The 16432-nt window shown below is 39.6% G+C and overlaps 1 protein-coding gene across 4 annotated transcripts in view; it reads left to right on the forward strand.

Moving 5' to 3' along the window:
- The window catches only part of ANO4 (anoctamin 4), a 325441-nt gene extending 317318 nt beyond the window's left edge, over nucleotides 1-8123 (forward strand). For 2 of the 4 annotated variants that reach the window (XM_069490103.1, XM_069490107.1), the window contains 3 exons: nucleotides 2509-2614; nucleotides 4700-4895; nucleotides 7338-8123. In XM_069490103.1, coding sequence (XP_069346204.1) covers nucleotides 2509-2614; nucleotides 4700-4891 — 298 coding nt within the window. In that variant the 3' untranslated portion in view covers nucleotides 4892-4895; nucleotides 7338-8123. Of the gene's footprint in view, nucleotides 1-2508; nucleotides 2615-4699; nucleotides 4900-7337 lie in introns of those variants that run through there. The other 2 variants (XM_069490106.1, XM_069490108.1) reach the window with 2 other exon arrangements.
- Nucleotides 8124-16432: the final 8309 nt, after the last annotated feature.

The raw sequence follows: 16432 nt of genomic DNA on the forward strand, positions 1-16432 counted from the left end.
ATTCCATTTACACAGAGATCAAAGCAGAAAAACTTAATGCTATTTTATTTAGGAAAATCTGCTTAGGTGGTCATACTATAAAGAAAAGCAAGAGGGTGGTTGTCACAGAAATTAGAATAGGGGTTACCTCTTGGGATGGCTGGGAGTAAACCAGGGCATTTCTTTCTAAACCATTGATCATGTTCTGTCTTATCTTGAAGGGGGGATATGTGAGGTTCACCTATCATTCTTTCAAACGTCCGTATCCTTTTATTTTCACAGTTTAAAAATCAGAATAAATTATATATAGCACTACACCTGGTGCTAGGAACATAATCCTTGTAGGCCAGTCATCCCTTTCTCCATTCCTTGAGAAATAGAAGCAGCTTTAGGGGATGCACTAACTTAAGCCAAAAGGGAAACACCCTCACCTCCCACATGTAAAATTGAAGCCAAGAAATTAAAAGTATCACTTTCAAAAAACAACTCTTGAGTTACTTGAAAAAATTTCCTCCAAACATTAATGCCGCTGGACGGACTACTTAATGTCTTTGAAGGTCCTGGACTAAAAGATTAGAGCAGTAAAACTTTGACTTTAATAGCTTTGAAACTTGGCTTCATGGCTGTCTCTACAGCAGCAGAGGGAAGTGTTTTCTTTGTACAAGTTCCAAAAAACATGCAGCCACAGTTGTTTTGCAAATAAATAGCACCACATCAAAAGCAGAGAAGCAGGGCACAAATGACATCTGTGCGTGGCCCTCTCCCAAGCCTCCGCCTGATGGCAAAGGCCGGTGGGATTGAGGACAGGCTAGAGCAAGAACTGAGAGCTCCAACTGCAACAGTCATCTGCAAACTCGGAGTAGAGCAGAGCAAGCGTGTAAAAGTTTCCAACAGGGTGAGACGGCGAGACCCTAATGTTATCGACAGGGAAAACTGACCTGCAGAAAAGAATTCCCAGCGTTAGTGAACACTGTTGCATAAAAAGTTTAAGGAATCAGTGAAGATGACTCTTGAAACAATTTCAGGTCCCTCCTTTTATAAATATACGTTTGTCTGACAACCAACCCTATATACAATAGAAAGCATACCGCTATTGTACCTCTAGAGTATTTACTTGGGCTACATCTGAAATATAGATAATTAAAGATGAACAGAGGAATTACATTTGTTATTTTAATTGTGGAAAACACACTTCCTGATTCTTAACTAGCTGTACTCTGCAAAAAGTAAATGGAGGTTAGAACAGTCCATGTACACTTTTAGCCCTGAATAAAATTATTCTTCCTAAAATTCCATGCGTAGGTATTGGACCTATGACAAGAATAGATAACCATATATTGGAAAGAACAGTGTTTTAGACAATTAACTAATCCTTATCACCATAGAGAGAACCAGCAGTTTTAAGGCATTAACAGTTTCATTCTTAATTTCAGCACCAGGTACTCATAATAAATGTCACATTAATGACAAAATAATCATGACACATTTTTACTACATATCCACACACACTAATTGCAATTAAGATGATGATTGTGATGATGAGGAAAATGGTGACAGCTCATATATTTGTAGTCCTTGATACATTTCAAAGATAACATAGGAAATTAGTCTGCATCCTCCTATGCAAATCAGTGCCGACCTTAAGGATAGCACTGTCTTATATGAGAAGCCGAATAGTCATAACTTTTATTTAGACAAGGGAATTTGGTATGTCTTCACAGCAGAACTATTGGAATAACCAGTATTTCTAGATTTCTACATTTTTGGAGCTAGGGAAAAGAACACTGGGTTCAAATACGTGAAAACTGTCTGATATTGAACAAGTCATTTTTCAGTTTTCCTACCTGTGATAATAGTAACAGTACCTGGATTAAGGTTCCCAAGTTAGTGCCTGGTCTTTAATCAATAGGTGGTCAATGAACATTTGTGCAATTTGATGCTGACTCAAAAGTGATGTCTGGAGAACACATTAGGAAGGGATTTCATGGCAAGTGGTGGAAATCCAGTATAAACTGACTCAACCAGAAAAATTTGTGGGTTTAGGTAACTGGGAGAGTTAAGGGGTGATATGAACTTTAGTAGTGACCAGATGCCAAGAGGACGGTGACTCTCTGCTTTGCTCCGTTGACTTCCTTCTCAGGCGGCCTCACTCTCTCTCCATACAGTTTGCGATGGCCACCAGCTGTTGCCGGCTTTTGCCTTCTGTGGGCTTAGTGATGATTGCTAAGTGACAGTTCTAGCAGAAGTCCTAGTGATGAGTTTCACTGCTCAGGTCTGGCTCATCTTTTGAGTTGGGGTCAGGGAGGGGGCAAGCCCTAGCCAACCCACATGGATGATTCCCCAGAGGAGAAGAGATATTGTTTTACCAGAAGAAGAAAATGCTGGACAAACAAAATGCCAGATACCTAGTAGAGAGAAACTTTTCAGACTTCTCTCCCATTGAATGAGGACTACATGGTGGGAACGGAAGCGACTTGGGAATTAGAAAACTCAGAGTTTGCAATGCAACATTCTCCTGTGTCTTCACAGATACCGGGACTACCGGGACTCTCCGCATTCACTGGTGCCCTATGGCTACACGCTGCAGTTCTGGCACGTCCTAGCAGCTCGACTGGCTTTTATCATTGTGTTTGAGGTAAGTTTCTCAACCACACCCTTTATTTCCCTTAACATAATGAAGTCACTGTGAGTAATGAATAAAAATAAGTGGTGGGGACTTTGAATGTGATGATCTACTTCCAGATGCAGTATTGTCATATTATGTAATTTCTCTTTTATCTTCCTTTTCTTTTCCTTAATTGAAATATTTGAATTTTCCAGGAAATATTTGAAAGTCCATTGTTGGTTATTAATGGATAAGTCAGAACTCATTGGTCCTAAATTTAATACTCTAGGGCCACAGTTCTTAAACTTAGTTCTAAATGTAGTTCTTAAACATAGTTCTAAAACTGCATTTTGCCATCCCAGAGATTCTGATACATCATGTCTCTGACTTGCTTTTCGCAAGCACTCTGAGATGATTCTGACGCAGGTGTTTAAGGACCACAGTTTGAAAAACATTGAATGGGGTATGACAAGTGGTACCTCTGGGTGTGTAGCATTATGGCATTCCTTGTATTCAAGCACACAAATAAGTTTTCATTATCTAAGACCCAAAATGGAATTATAAGGTAAAATCTACCTAGTATTATAATAATCTATATTATATGTCATTAAAAATATATAATCTATTTTCTTTCAGTCTTTAAGAAAATTGCTATAAAAATGGGTTACAATTCTATAACTCTAGTCATAAATAGAAATTTCATCTCTTGTCACATTTATTGGAGCCATATTAATGCAAGCCAAGGTTGCCTTTTAGCTTGGACCAGAAGAGCTTTTTCAGACTATTTGCTTTTACCTTCATTTCAGGGAACCGAGAGAAAGCAATATAAAGCTGCTCTTCCCTGGAAATTAGCTTATCAATGACTGAGTCTCTCTTTAAAGGAGATTTTTTTTTTAATGAGGCAGCGTCTCACTCTGTCACCCAGGCTAGGGTGCAGTGGTGTCACCATAGCTCACTGCAACCTCAAACTCCTGGGCTCAAATGATTTTCCTACCTTAGCCTCCTGAGTAGCTAGGACTACAGGTGTGCGCCACTAAGCCAGGCTAATTGTTCTATTTCTTACAGAGACAGGGTATCACTCTTGCTCAGAATGATCTCAAACTTCTGGCCTCAGGCAATCCTCAGCCTCCCAAAGTGCTAGGATTACAGGCATTAGCCACCATGCCCAGCCTAAAGGACATTTTTTTAACCTACCACTATCTTAAAGTTTTTCAGACAAAATAAAACAATGGGTCACAGTAAGTTATTATTTGGCTTTTCAAGTAGAACTTTTCACTTCATTTCAATATTTTATTATAACTACTTTAAAATACTAGAAATACACAGAAAAGCTTCATACTTGGCAGAATCATGTGTGATCCACGCATCATCCAATTTATCAAGTTTTGAATAAAATGAAGAATACTTAGCAGTATCATTTGAACATGATTTCGTCTTTATTTAGTACTTTAGAACAGTAAGGGCTTTAAATTGTCATCTACATCTGCTACTTTATTGGTTACCAAGATATAGTTGAACAGAAATGACAGCGATTCTAAAATTCCAGCTGTTAATATTTCAGGTAAAGAATTTGTGACAGTTTACCAAAAAGAAAAAAGTTTCTTCCTGAAATGATCACTTCCCTAGGCCCATTGATAATTCTTACAATCAAGATTTGTAAAGCATTTGGCAGTCTACAAAGTATTTTTAAACATTTTCTTCTAATTTTCACAATAATACCCATTTTATAGATGAACGAAATGAGGCTCAGAAAAGTTAAGTGACTCATCCTCAGGTAAACAGACAGCTCTTAAGCAATGAAAGCTACTGAGCTGGGATTCACACCCGGGTTTTCTGATCCCACAGTATGTGTTCTCTGGCTCTCTGAATTCTCCAACCATTCTTCCCCACCTTCCTTCCTGACTCCTCTTCTTTGTCCCTAGGTGGTGCCATCACACCAAGTTCAGATCTCACCTACTCTTTAATCTTCTTTGATTACACACACCTCCCCAGCCCCATCCGCTTTCCAGATACCCTAGAGGGTCCACATTCCTTCTTAAGCCAACTCCCAATGCTCATTCACACTAAGGATGGACAATAGACCTGACTCTGTTGCATTCTCCTCTGTGTTTTTAGCACCTCGTATTTTGTATAAAGCACCTCATTTCATATCTGATCCCAGACCTCCCAAAAGACCTAAGGGATCGAATGAGAAGAGAGAAGTACTTGATTCAGGAGATGATGTATGAAGCAGAACTGGAACGTCTCCAAAAGGAACGAAAGGAGAGAAAGAAAAATGGGAAAGCGCACCACAACGAGTGGCCGTGACCAGGTAGGTGAGAGGGGTACTCATGACCTGGGTTGAGGGAGGGCGCTTTCAAATCCCTGAAACAAAGCTCGCCCTTATTGCAAAAACGGGTATCAAAATAAACTCCTTAAAGACCAGCTTGTTTCTTACTTTGATAATTGCAAATGTGCCTTGATCCTCCCCTCCCACACACCTCCTGCAACTCTTCTCTGCCTCCTTGCCAGACTCTGGCCTGGCAGTCAAGGGCTTCATGAGTTGGCCCAGGTGTTCCCTGAAATTAAATCTTTCTCTGCCTTAAACTCCAGCCAGGCTGTTCTCTTTAATACCGTCAGGGAAACATGCCCCTTCTTTCTGGCTGAAGTCAGCCTTTCCTCTCACCCCTGATGGGCTTCCCTCCATCACTCATTTACTGTTTCCTCCTAGGCTGATCCATGTCACACTGTACCCTCTAAGGTTTCCTCTGACTCATCAGCCCTTGAGACTTACTCCTTCTAAATGTCTCTGGTTACTGCCATCGGTACCACATGTATTAAAATATACTTATTTGTATTGTTAATTTATGATTTTCAAATTATCAGGATTCCTCAACACCATCTAAGCATCTTTAGGGAAAGCTCTATGGATTGTAATTTTATTCTTCCAACTGGCTAGCACAGCGTTAGGCACATGGCTCCTGTTAAATGCACGTTCAATTGATAATTCAATGGCTTAAGACTGAATACATTGTAAGAAAGCTCCATAATATTCCCACACATCCCATCAGAAAATTATTCTGAAACTTTCTCTCTAGCAAGTCAATTATTAGCTGTGTGACCTGGGACAAGTTACTTACCTTCTCTGATCCTGTTTCCTCAGTGATGAAATGTTTAGATGAGCTCTTCATTCTGATACTCTGTGAGTCTACTTTTATTACTGAATTTCATTTGCCTTCCTTGCCCTTCAATTTTCTCTTCACCACTTAATTGAAAACTTTGAAGACATCTTTCAAAATTTGGCCTCCAAAAGAAAAGTGAGATATACAGGGGAAAAGTATGATTTTCACTTTTCCTGTAGGTTAAGATGCAGTGATATCTGCCCAGATGTTTGTTATTAAGTTAGTAAAGTTGTCTCAACCTAGATCCCTGTTTGAAGTCCAGAAGGTTACTATGAGCTGGATGTGAGGGTGGGTCTGGAGGAAATAACCAAGACCTCATAGGGTTAAAAGTCATATATAATTGAATACTAGCCTTGCTGTCAATTCCAGAGTAGGCTTTAGAGGCAAGAAATGTTTTGCTGCTTAGCAATTTTATCATTTTCCAGATCTGCTATTTGGCTATGTTACCTTGGCAAAGAAAATTACTTACCTTTTCTGAGCCTGCCCATTTGGCAGAATGAATACACAGCTCAAGAAAGGGAATGTATGTGAGACGTTGACTGCGCAGTAAAGTAAGCTGTAGAACACTGTGCGGGGTTTGTATCATAGTCCTCCCGATTCGAGACCGGGTTTTCCAGTCTGCGTCTGTATGAACTGGGGCATTCACATGGATTCAGTTTCCACATTTGCAAAAGTGAAAAAGGTGAACTAAACAATACTTTAAAAACCTTACCAGCTTTAACTTTCTGGGATTCTGTGATTTGCTCCAAGCTTCTGGCCTCCCCCCACCCAGTCTGATACCCTCTTCTCTGGCTCTCGTCAGTCTTTGGAGGAGAAAGGCTGACTGTGTCCAGAGGCTTCGGGTGGGGTGGGAGGCAGACATTAGTGAAGGGAATTGTTCCCGAGAGCTCCAGCGGCCAGAGATCAAAGTGCAGCGGCAGCAGTATCCACACCTTGGGGACGTCCTGGGCTGTAGGGCCGGTAACCAAGAGGGAGTTTCTTCTGGCCTCACCACTACTGGCTACTTGCTTCCCAAAGAGGCCATTTCTAGTTTGTTTGGTTTTTTTAGAGATAGAGTCGTGCTCTGTCACCCATGCTGGAGTGGAGTGGCATAATCATAGCTCACCATAACCTTGAACTCCTGGGCTCAAGAGATCGCTTGATCCTGCCTCAGCCTCCCAAATAGCTGGGACTACAGGCACACACCACCACACTTAACTAATTTTTTTTCCTAGAGACAGGGGTCTCACTATGTTGCCCAGGGTAGTCTTGAACTCCTGGGCTCAAGCGATCCTCCCACCTCAACCTCCCATATTGCTGGGATTACAGGGGTGAGCCACCTCGCCCAGTGCATTTCTAGTTTTTGCTTGAAAAGGATAGTGTTTACCTCTCTGTCCCTATTCCCCCAACAGTAGGCAGGGTGTCGTGTTGCTTCAGACTGGCTTTCTGACTCAGTCTGTTCATCTGTAAAACAGGCATGATAATGTTTATACCGTACCTGACTCAGTTTGGAGTTACAAATTCTTTGATGATGGTAAGTACAAACTATTCACATCATGTTGTTAAGCGATTGTGTGCACATAGGATCTTCACTCCTTCTTTTCTCTTTCCAGATAATAGTTCCTTTCCAGGCCAAGAACCTGAATTCCGTTTACTTCTCCCAGCTGTGCAAAAGCACATTCAAGTGAATGACTAAAAATGCAACCGCCGTGCATGTTGCATACACTGGCAGCCGCGAGGGGGCAGCACCCAGTGGAGGACTGGCATTGGAGTCATGCGGCTGTGAAGTCACGTTGCAGTCCGGCACACAATTGCTATCTATCCATAGACCATTCTTGACCAAGCAAGCATGCACATTATGGGCAGTTACATTCTCAAGTTTTTAAAACCAAGGGGAACTTGTATACTGGGCCTGTTTTTCAGCCTGTTTGCTACCTTTTTTGCATTCTATCCTGTGTGAATTTTACAGACACTGGGCTAAAAAGGGTATTTGGACACCTGGACACACATTCCTAGAATGTCATCATATGGTCCTAATTCCATGTCACCAACGACACAGACAAGACCCTGTTTACAACTTTTTCTTTCCTTTTTTTTTTAATTTCAGATCTTTCTGAAAAGATTATTATATATGACATATCTATAGCTATGTGTATGGCCATAGATGTATTTCTGTGTGTACATATGTATAGTCATGTATTCCTACATATGTACATACAAATACAGAGATATATAAAGTACATAGAAATTCCTTACTTGTAAATAGCCAAAAAGTACTGACGTGAATGATGAATTTTCACATTTAAATAGTCATCAACATGAAGCCATGTTTAATGCTTGTATAATGTGATGCAATAAAATTTAAAATAAATTTATGCACATGGAATATTTTCAGCTGACTCCTTTGAAATTCTGTTAAATTCTCATATAATAAGAGGAATCATATAGCAGAGTGAGATCTTGAATACAAGGGGAAATTCTAAGGGACTTCGCAAGAAACCAAATGTTTATTGGATGAATGCATGCAAAAACAAACAATATAGCCACCAAAATATTAGCATATGTTTCTGATGCACTTTTTTTTCCTAATCTTGATAGTACAATATTTTAAATATAAGGCATAATGAGTAGGCCAGAATTTGAGGATTTGCTAACCTATCTAATCTTATGAGTCTTCAAAAATATTCTACTTCAACACTAGAATCTTCATTAAAGCCTCATCAGCTGTCTGGATCACTCAGGAAAATAGTTACTTGGATAACAAAGTTATCCAAAGAGTTAGGAAGGTGGGGTGGTTAATCTTTGAACTGGCCAAATTTGATGTTAGCTGATTTTTTAAATGGAAACCTTTCTATAAATATACATTTATAGTACAAATTGGAACATATTTACCCTTCCTTTGAGGACTTAATGTCACCACTGTAAAACTCCAACTTTTCAACAAGTACATTTCCCAATAAGTCCTGTCTGCCAGGCTCCCCAAAAGTCTCCTATTGCACAAATTGCCCCCCTCACTGGGACTCTTCCTGTTCATTGCCTTGTTCCTCGCCTAGCGCATGTGTAGCTATCTTACTTCTCCGCACAGCTTGTAGTGATATAGGTCGAGACATCCACCCTCACCTTCCCCGTTGCCTAACAGAGTTTAGTACCTACCCTCAAGTTTTCAGTGCTTCTTAAAAATAAATGAATCGAAATGGGAGACACGCTTTTGCTTATAGCATGCAATCAATTTAAACTCACTTTCCTGTTAACATATATTTCAACATGAAAGAACTATAAGAACATATATTTCAACATGAAAGAAGTATAAGTCCTCAACTTCATATAATCCTCTACTGAAGGAGTTAAAGCTACTCACATCACCTGTGACATGTTAAGTGCCAGTTATTATTTTCCCAAAAGGGACAGTAAGTGATTTTTTTCAAGATTGCCCATTGACTTCTGGGATTTAGATGCCAATTTTATAATATTTTGAACAACAAAAAAAAAATTTAAGGAAGGCTTGCTTAATAATGTTTCCATTACATGAGTGGTTTTAAATACTTAAGTATTCAATTTAGATCCCATTAATCTCCTGGTAGGGAGGAGTAAATTGTCAAGCTGTTGTCAGTGGGGCACAGCCACACTCAGCTTGCATGTTCATTAGTCCCCAAGGAAGTAATCTGTAATTTTTATTAATTCAGACCTTACTAATTAGGAAGTTGGGATCATTTGGATGGGTGAGGTCCATTATGAAAAGAAATACTATGAACACAATAGAGAAAATATTCAAACCATTTTTATATTTATTATTAAATACTATATTACTTACACAGACTTCAAAAATATGCACTCAGGGAAGTATTCTTAAATATTAAAAGTATAAAATAAAAACAAAGTGTTTGCTCTGAAGTGTGAGTGAAAAGGGAGAAACAGGCACCTAAGGTTCTGGCAACATACTATTTCTTGACTTGAGTAGCAGTTCCACAAACCATTTTTAAAAGAATATACATAGTTTATTTGCTAATTATTAGTATAAACCTGGGTTGTCTTTTCCTACTAATTATTATTATCTCTCCCAGTAGTTCTCACCCTCTAGCATGCACTGGAATCACGTGGGCCCTATCACTGCTGATGTTTCTGACTCAGTAGGTCTACAGGGGGCCAGACAATTTCATTTTCTAGAAGGTCCCCAGATGGTGTTGATTCTGTTGAGTGGGGACCACATTTTACAAACTACTGATTTAATGAATATTTTATGGCCATATTACTTTAATATACTCTACAATTCAAGCTGAGCTTAATCAGTTTTATCTGACTGATATTTTAGGGAATATGAACCTGGTAGCAAGGTAGGTGGGCAGCAATTTCAAACTGTGGTCTTAGTTACAACAGCAATTATCAGTTGGTCATATCATTCAATACAAAGCACTGCCTCCACGGGCCTCCCAGCCGAGCAGAGCACTGGGTGCTTCTCGATGGATGGGGCCAGTGCACACAAAGGTCCTTCACCTTGACCTGCATTTTGCAATAACCCAGCAGGCTGAGAATAACTCCCACATCTAACCCTTACCCTTGCCACTTTAGGAAAGAGTTTACATCAACATGTACAATAAAGCAAATCTATTAAGATTATGGGCTCTGGAGTCAGACGAAACTAAGTTTGGATCCAAGGTGTATGACCTCAGACAAGGGATTTAACTTCTACCTCGTAAGGCAGAAGTCATATGTTGCCAAGATCTCTCCTCAGTGAAAGACTTCTTCCGCCAGCTGTAGGCAGTGACATTGGCAAACTGCCTCCAGCTGTCAGCCCCTGCCTCATTGCAGAGGGTCATCTGACTGCCTCCAGCTGTCAGCCCCTGTCAGGCCTGCCTCATTGCAGAGGGTCATCTGGCCCAAGGCCACACTGCCTCCTGTGGCAGTCCAGTAAGTGACTAATTGATGCAGGAATATGAAAGCCCAGCTATCCTGGAACAACTGGGGAGGTCCCTGTGGGGAGACTGTGCTTAGCCCTGCAATGTAGCCCAATCTCCACCTCTGCCCAAACCTGCTTCCTCTTTTTCCTTCCCTGAGTGTTGATCCTAAAGGCACTCCTTAATAAAATCCAAGCTCATTACACTCCATATCAGGGTCTGCTGCCCAGAGAATCACATCTGTGACATTCATTTAAAAAAATGAACAAAAACCCTAAGATGCAGGAATGGTATGGATTCATTCATTCAATAAATATTGAGCCAGGCTCTGTTCTAGATGCTAAGAATACAGCAATAATCACAGATGTCTGACATTAAGAAATCACGGAAAGCATTAAGAGGTTGAAATCAATTGAAATCAGTTATAGTATCAATTGACTACTCGTTATCTTCCTCTCATCACCACTTACCCACCTGCCTTGTATTTTCTTCTAATTGCCTAGGCCTATACCAATAATATTCACATTCTGTTCTGAAACCATAAGATAATGATTGTCTGTGTAAGTAGATCTCGGCCTGATTGAGCTTTAGTCCCATGTGGGTTCAGTTCCTGCCTCCATGCTGCCCTTGGGAGATTGGAAATCATCATACTGCTCTTCCACTACCCTGGGTTGTGGAAAACTGTGAGCCTATTTAAAGTCCTATTTCCCTGGATACCTAAGGCAGCAATTTCTGCTTCTATGCTCATGAAACATAATAGAGTCTAAATTCCCAAGGCCCTATGCTGACCCAAACACACCTACTGGGGTCTTGTGCCTTTACTGGAATCTCGTGTCTTTACTGGGGTCTTGTGGCTCTAAGCCACAAGGAGATATGGGGCATGGGTTTTGTCGGCTTTCAAATCCCACAGACCTATGGTGGTTCGCTGCTGCCATCCCAGGGCTGAGCACATGAAGTAAACATAGAGACACTTTCTCAGAGACGTGATCCCACATTAGCTCTCACCTCTTCCCTCCAAAACTCCCAGCACAGGATCCATTCTACTCTAGAGCGGGGAACTTAGCTCCTACTTTCTCCTTCCAAGATGTTTTATCCTGGTCAACCTGAGAGGCTAGACTTTTGGTACCCAAAAGCCAAAAAGAAATTGCTATTTTCTCTGTTTTTTGCTGAAGCAACCCTTTCATGAACTACAAACATAAAACATCAGGCCTGATTACTTAAATGTGAAGAATAGCCAAGAAGGCAACAGAGTGATCTGGAAAGTGGAGGAGATCATTGGTTAAATGCTCTGAATATCCCACCACCCTGCTCTCCTCTGTACCTTCTCACGCGCCTCTCTCCTCTGCTTGATCACTTCAGCCGTAGGCCTCCTCCCTGGGCCAGCCCCTTGCCTCTACAACAGCATGAAAAGCAAGGCTTTCCTTGAGTCTTTCCTACCATTTATTTTCAGTCTTGCCTTTGCCTGGGTATCCTGGCTTCCACCTGTTAGATTTTACTTCTGTTTAGATCTCAAGCAACTTTTCTCCATAACTCAGAGACTGTCAATTAAAAAAAAAAAAAAAGAAATCTCCAACCCACAGAATGGAAGAAAATATTTACAAAGTATGTACCTAAGGGACTTGTATCTTGAATATAAAAAGAACACTTACAATTCAATATTAAAAAGACAATGAGTCGATTTTAAAGTGGACAAAGGATTTGATTAGACATGTTTCCAAAGAAGATATACAAATGGCCAATAAACATGAAAAGATGATCAACATCATTAGCCATCATCAGGAAAATGCAAATCAAAGTCACAATGAGATACCATGTCACATGTGTTAGAATAGCTATAATAAAAAAATACAGATAAAAACAAGTGTTGATCAAGATGTGGAGAAATCAGAACCTTCATACACTGCTGATAGGAATATCAAATAGTGCAGCTGCTTTGGAAACAGTATATATAAATGGTTAAGCTCAAAGTCACCATATGACCCAGCCTTTCCACCGCTAAGTAAATACCCAAAAGAAACGAAAACATATACCCACACAGAAACTTGTACACCAATGTTCAAAGCAGCATTTTTCACAATAGCCAACAAGTAGGAACAACACAGATGATGATCAACTAATTAAAGAATAAATAAAATATGGGATGGCTATCCAATAGCATACAGTCATGTGTTGCTTAACAATGGGGATATGCTCTGAGAAATACATTATTAAGTAGTTTTGTCATTGTGTGAATATCACAGAGCATGCTAACACAAACTTAAATAGTATAGCCTACTACACACCTAGGCTACATTGCACAGCCTATTGCTCCTAAGCTACACACCTGTACAGCATGTTACTGTACTGAATCCTGTAGGTAACTAACACAGTAGTATTTGTGTGTCTAAACATATCTAAATATAGAAAACATAATGTGTTGAGCTCTGACATTAAGATGGCTACAACATCACTAGGCCATGGGGATTTTTCCTCTTCACTATGATATTAAGTAAACATTTAAATCAATTATTACTATTTGAGTAACAGAGGTCAAAGAGCTAATGGGAGTGAGGAGTGGTGGAGTATAGATAATGTACATTCTTTAAGCAGGCAGATCCCAAAGGGAAATGAAAGTGGGAAGGAATAAGATATACAAGTCACTCCTTGTTTGCATGGAGGGCAAGGAGTGAAGGGGCAGAGAGAAATCAGGAAAGTTACCCGCATGGTCCCTCCGCATGGGTGAGAACGTCAGGACTGGGGACTACTCGCCACTGAAGAGACAGCTGTGTACATTCGCACGTGTAGAGCACATCAGAACGACTGGAACTGGAGCTAAGTGTAAGATCCCCCATGGAAAGTGTCAAGAGCGAAGGAAATGATATGTAAGCTGAGTTCTAACAATTGAGCAGATGTTTTTCAAACAAAGGTCTGAGAAGTGGACCTAAGCTGGGCAGCCTAGACAAAGGGGACAGCGTGTAAAACAACAAGGAAGCAAGAAAGAGGGTGGTATATTTAGCAAATCATGGGATGCTCAGTGTGACAGGCCCACGTAACACGTGAAGAAGGATGGCAATAAACACTTCTGAGAAGCCCTGCAGGCTAAGGGACGGGGCTCTTATTCTGCAGTCAGAGTTCTTCCAGTGAAGCAGTGAATCATCAGATTTAGTTTTCAAAGAGACAACTGTGGACTAGAACAGTGGTTCCCAGGCCAAAAGCACCATCATCCTTAGGAAAATTATGAAAAAGATAAATTCTCAGGACCCACTCCAGAGCTGCTGAATCAGAAGCTCTGAAGGTGACGCCCAGATACCTGTTTTAACCAGCCCCGCCAGGTGATCGCGATGCACACTGAAGTTTGAGAAGCTCTAGAAGAGAACGAGACGAGCGCAGTGACAGACCAGATCACCGTCCAGAAGAGAACAAAGGTCTGGATTTAGGAAGCCGAGGAGAGCAGAAATGGAGAGAATCCGGACTCCTGACGCACACATGTGGAAGTGGATCTGGAACTCCACGAGAAAATCCTATTAAATTGATATCCGGTGCCCTTGGGCAATTAAGCCTAAACAAGGGTAAGAGGTGAAATAGGCCTTTTTAAATGAAGAAAAAAAATAAGTGATTAAAAAATGGAAATGAGTAACAAAAGGTTAGCAATTTTAAAATATTAATTATTTTCTTTGTAAGTTTAAATTATAGAGATCCGATTTAACCTTCATAATGAAAGGTCATGTAAAATTCCCTCTATATGGAGAATTTGCATTTTTCTCAACCAAGAATTGAGTGGGTAGGAGATAAGTATGTACTTTAACTTTAGATGACCCGTAGGAAGAACAGAGACGTGGAAACTTCATGCCAAAGTGGAAACTTGGCAACTGCTTCTTTGATCATGCGTCTCCAACTGGGTTTAAACACAGTCACCTTTGGCACCCAACTTCTCTCTAGCTTAGCTGCCCACTGAGTTTTATACCCCACAAGCAAAATATAACTTCGAGATATAAAATGTAAATTTAACACTTCAAACTGATACTTTTTTAAGAGAAAGAAAAAAATGTTCAGATTAACAGCTTCTGTTTTTATTTTGAAGTCCTGATATCAACAATTACTTGGACCAACTTTTAAAATATTAAATTACCACAATTAAAAATTGGGTTGAGGCAAAAAAATTCAGTACTTTTGTATGCCTTATTTTACACTTTCTACTTTCAAATACAGTGTTACTTAACTAAAAAATAAAATATTCTTCTGTGACAAAAGTTCTGCATGTTTATTTGCTTATACTTTTACAAAGTATTACAGAATTTAGGAAGAGTCCTTTCTGTGGTGAATTGGGTAAAAATATCTTTCTGTAAAGGCTGATTAGAGTAATTATATTCAATTTGACATTTATCCCTCCAAAACAGGCAACTTCAAAGACATTTGTAGAGAGTTTAATCAGCAGATTGAAAGATCAGATTTGCAACCATATTTCACATTGTAATGTTCAACTCTCCCAAGCTTCTTCATAAACAATGAGCACAAAATTTAAACGTAAAAGCATAAAGTGAATTTTCAGTACCTAAATGATCATGCACTCAGCTGACTCTTTATCAACAACCTTCATGGGAAAATTCAGAATTTCCTATAAGAATCAATCCAGATATTTACTTCTCCCATCTCCACCCCATCCCTGTCCCATGTATCTATATCATGGACACTCAGTTGTTTCAAAAATAAAATAACTATACCATCTGTGATTATCATAAATAAAACAAAATTTTGAAATCTTTACACTCATATATTTAATAGTTCCTTCATCCTAATGTGTGTCAATATTAGAAACCACGTGGAGAAGCTAAACTGTCCTAAGACTTATTTAAATAATCATTCACAATTCTATAGTCCTTAATATTTCAAAATGCTATGAAAATATATGGTCATCATTCTGCATTATAACACTTCCTATGCTACCGGTATTTTCATTTTACCTGTAGATGAGAACGTTCAGATAGAAGCGTCAGGACATTTCCCTAAAAGAAACACAACCATGCCGTGTGACTGCAGGAAAATCAACCTTAGCATCTAGTGCAGGGTTCTCAAACTCCACACTACTGACATCTTAGGCTGGATAATTTTTTGTTAGGGGAGGGGAGCTGCCCTGCCTCATAGTAGCTTTAGTAGTAGCTTTCCTGTATCCTACCCGCTGAATTCTACCCAGCAGCTCCGCTCTCCAGCTGTGACAACCAAAAATGTCTCCAGACATTTCCAAGTGTCCACGAGGAGCAAAACTACCCCATTGAGGACCACTGGTCTGAAGAGAAAATGATTGCATAAGCAACTAAATAGATGAATATGAGTTTATGCTGCTCTACATCTCACTTATACACTTTTCATTTCTCTATGGAGTGAATATGATTTATCTATATCTTCCTTTAAAATTTATATTTCCTCTGTTGTAATAATCCACTGATTCTTAAATATAGTTTAATATTCCTGTGAAACACATTTTTTAGAGAAGGCACTATCCCTACATTACGATGTTGCAAATTAACAGCTCATTTTTTTAAAAACTAGCAAATGACCTTTGTCTCAAACTTTGATTCCCAATCATATTGAGTGTACAGTATTTGAGTCAATAAAGTGCTGTTCTGCCAAAGAGGCCAACCTGATCTTTTCTACTCACATTATTCCTGTGAGGTAAGTAGGGGTTTAGTCCTATGTACCATCATTAGAGTAGATCAAGGACAAATTCAAGGGTATGCAACTTGTCAACAGCAAAACAGACATGGACACACACAACTGTTATGGTTTTTTCCCCCCTTAGTGTTATTGTGATTCAAAATATCTAAGAATAGCAGATTATT

The sequence above is a fragment of the Eulemur rufifrons genome, chromosome 16 (assembly GCF_041146395.1).
Source record: "Eulemur rufifrons isolate Redbay chromosome 16, OSU_ERuf_1, whole genome shotgun sequence".
In the NCBI taxonomy this organism is placed as follows: Eukaryota; Metazoa; Chordata; class Mammalia; order Primates; family Lemuridae; genus Eulemur; species Eulemur rufifrons.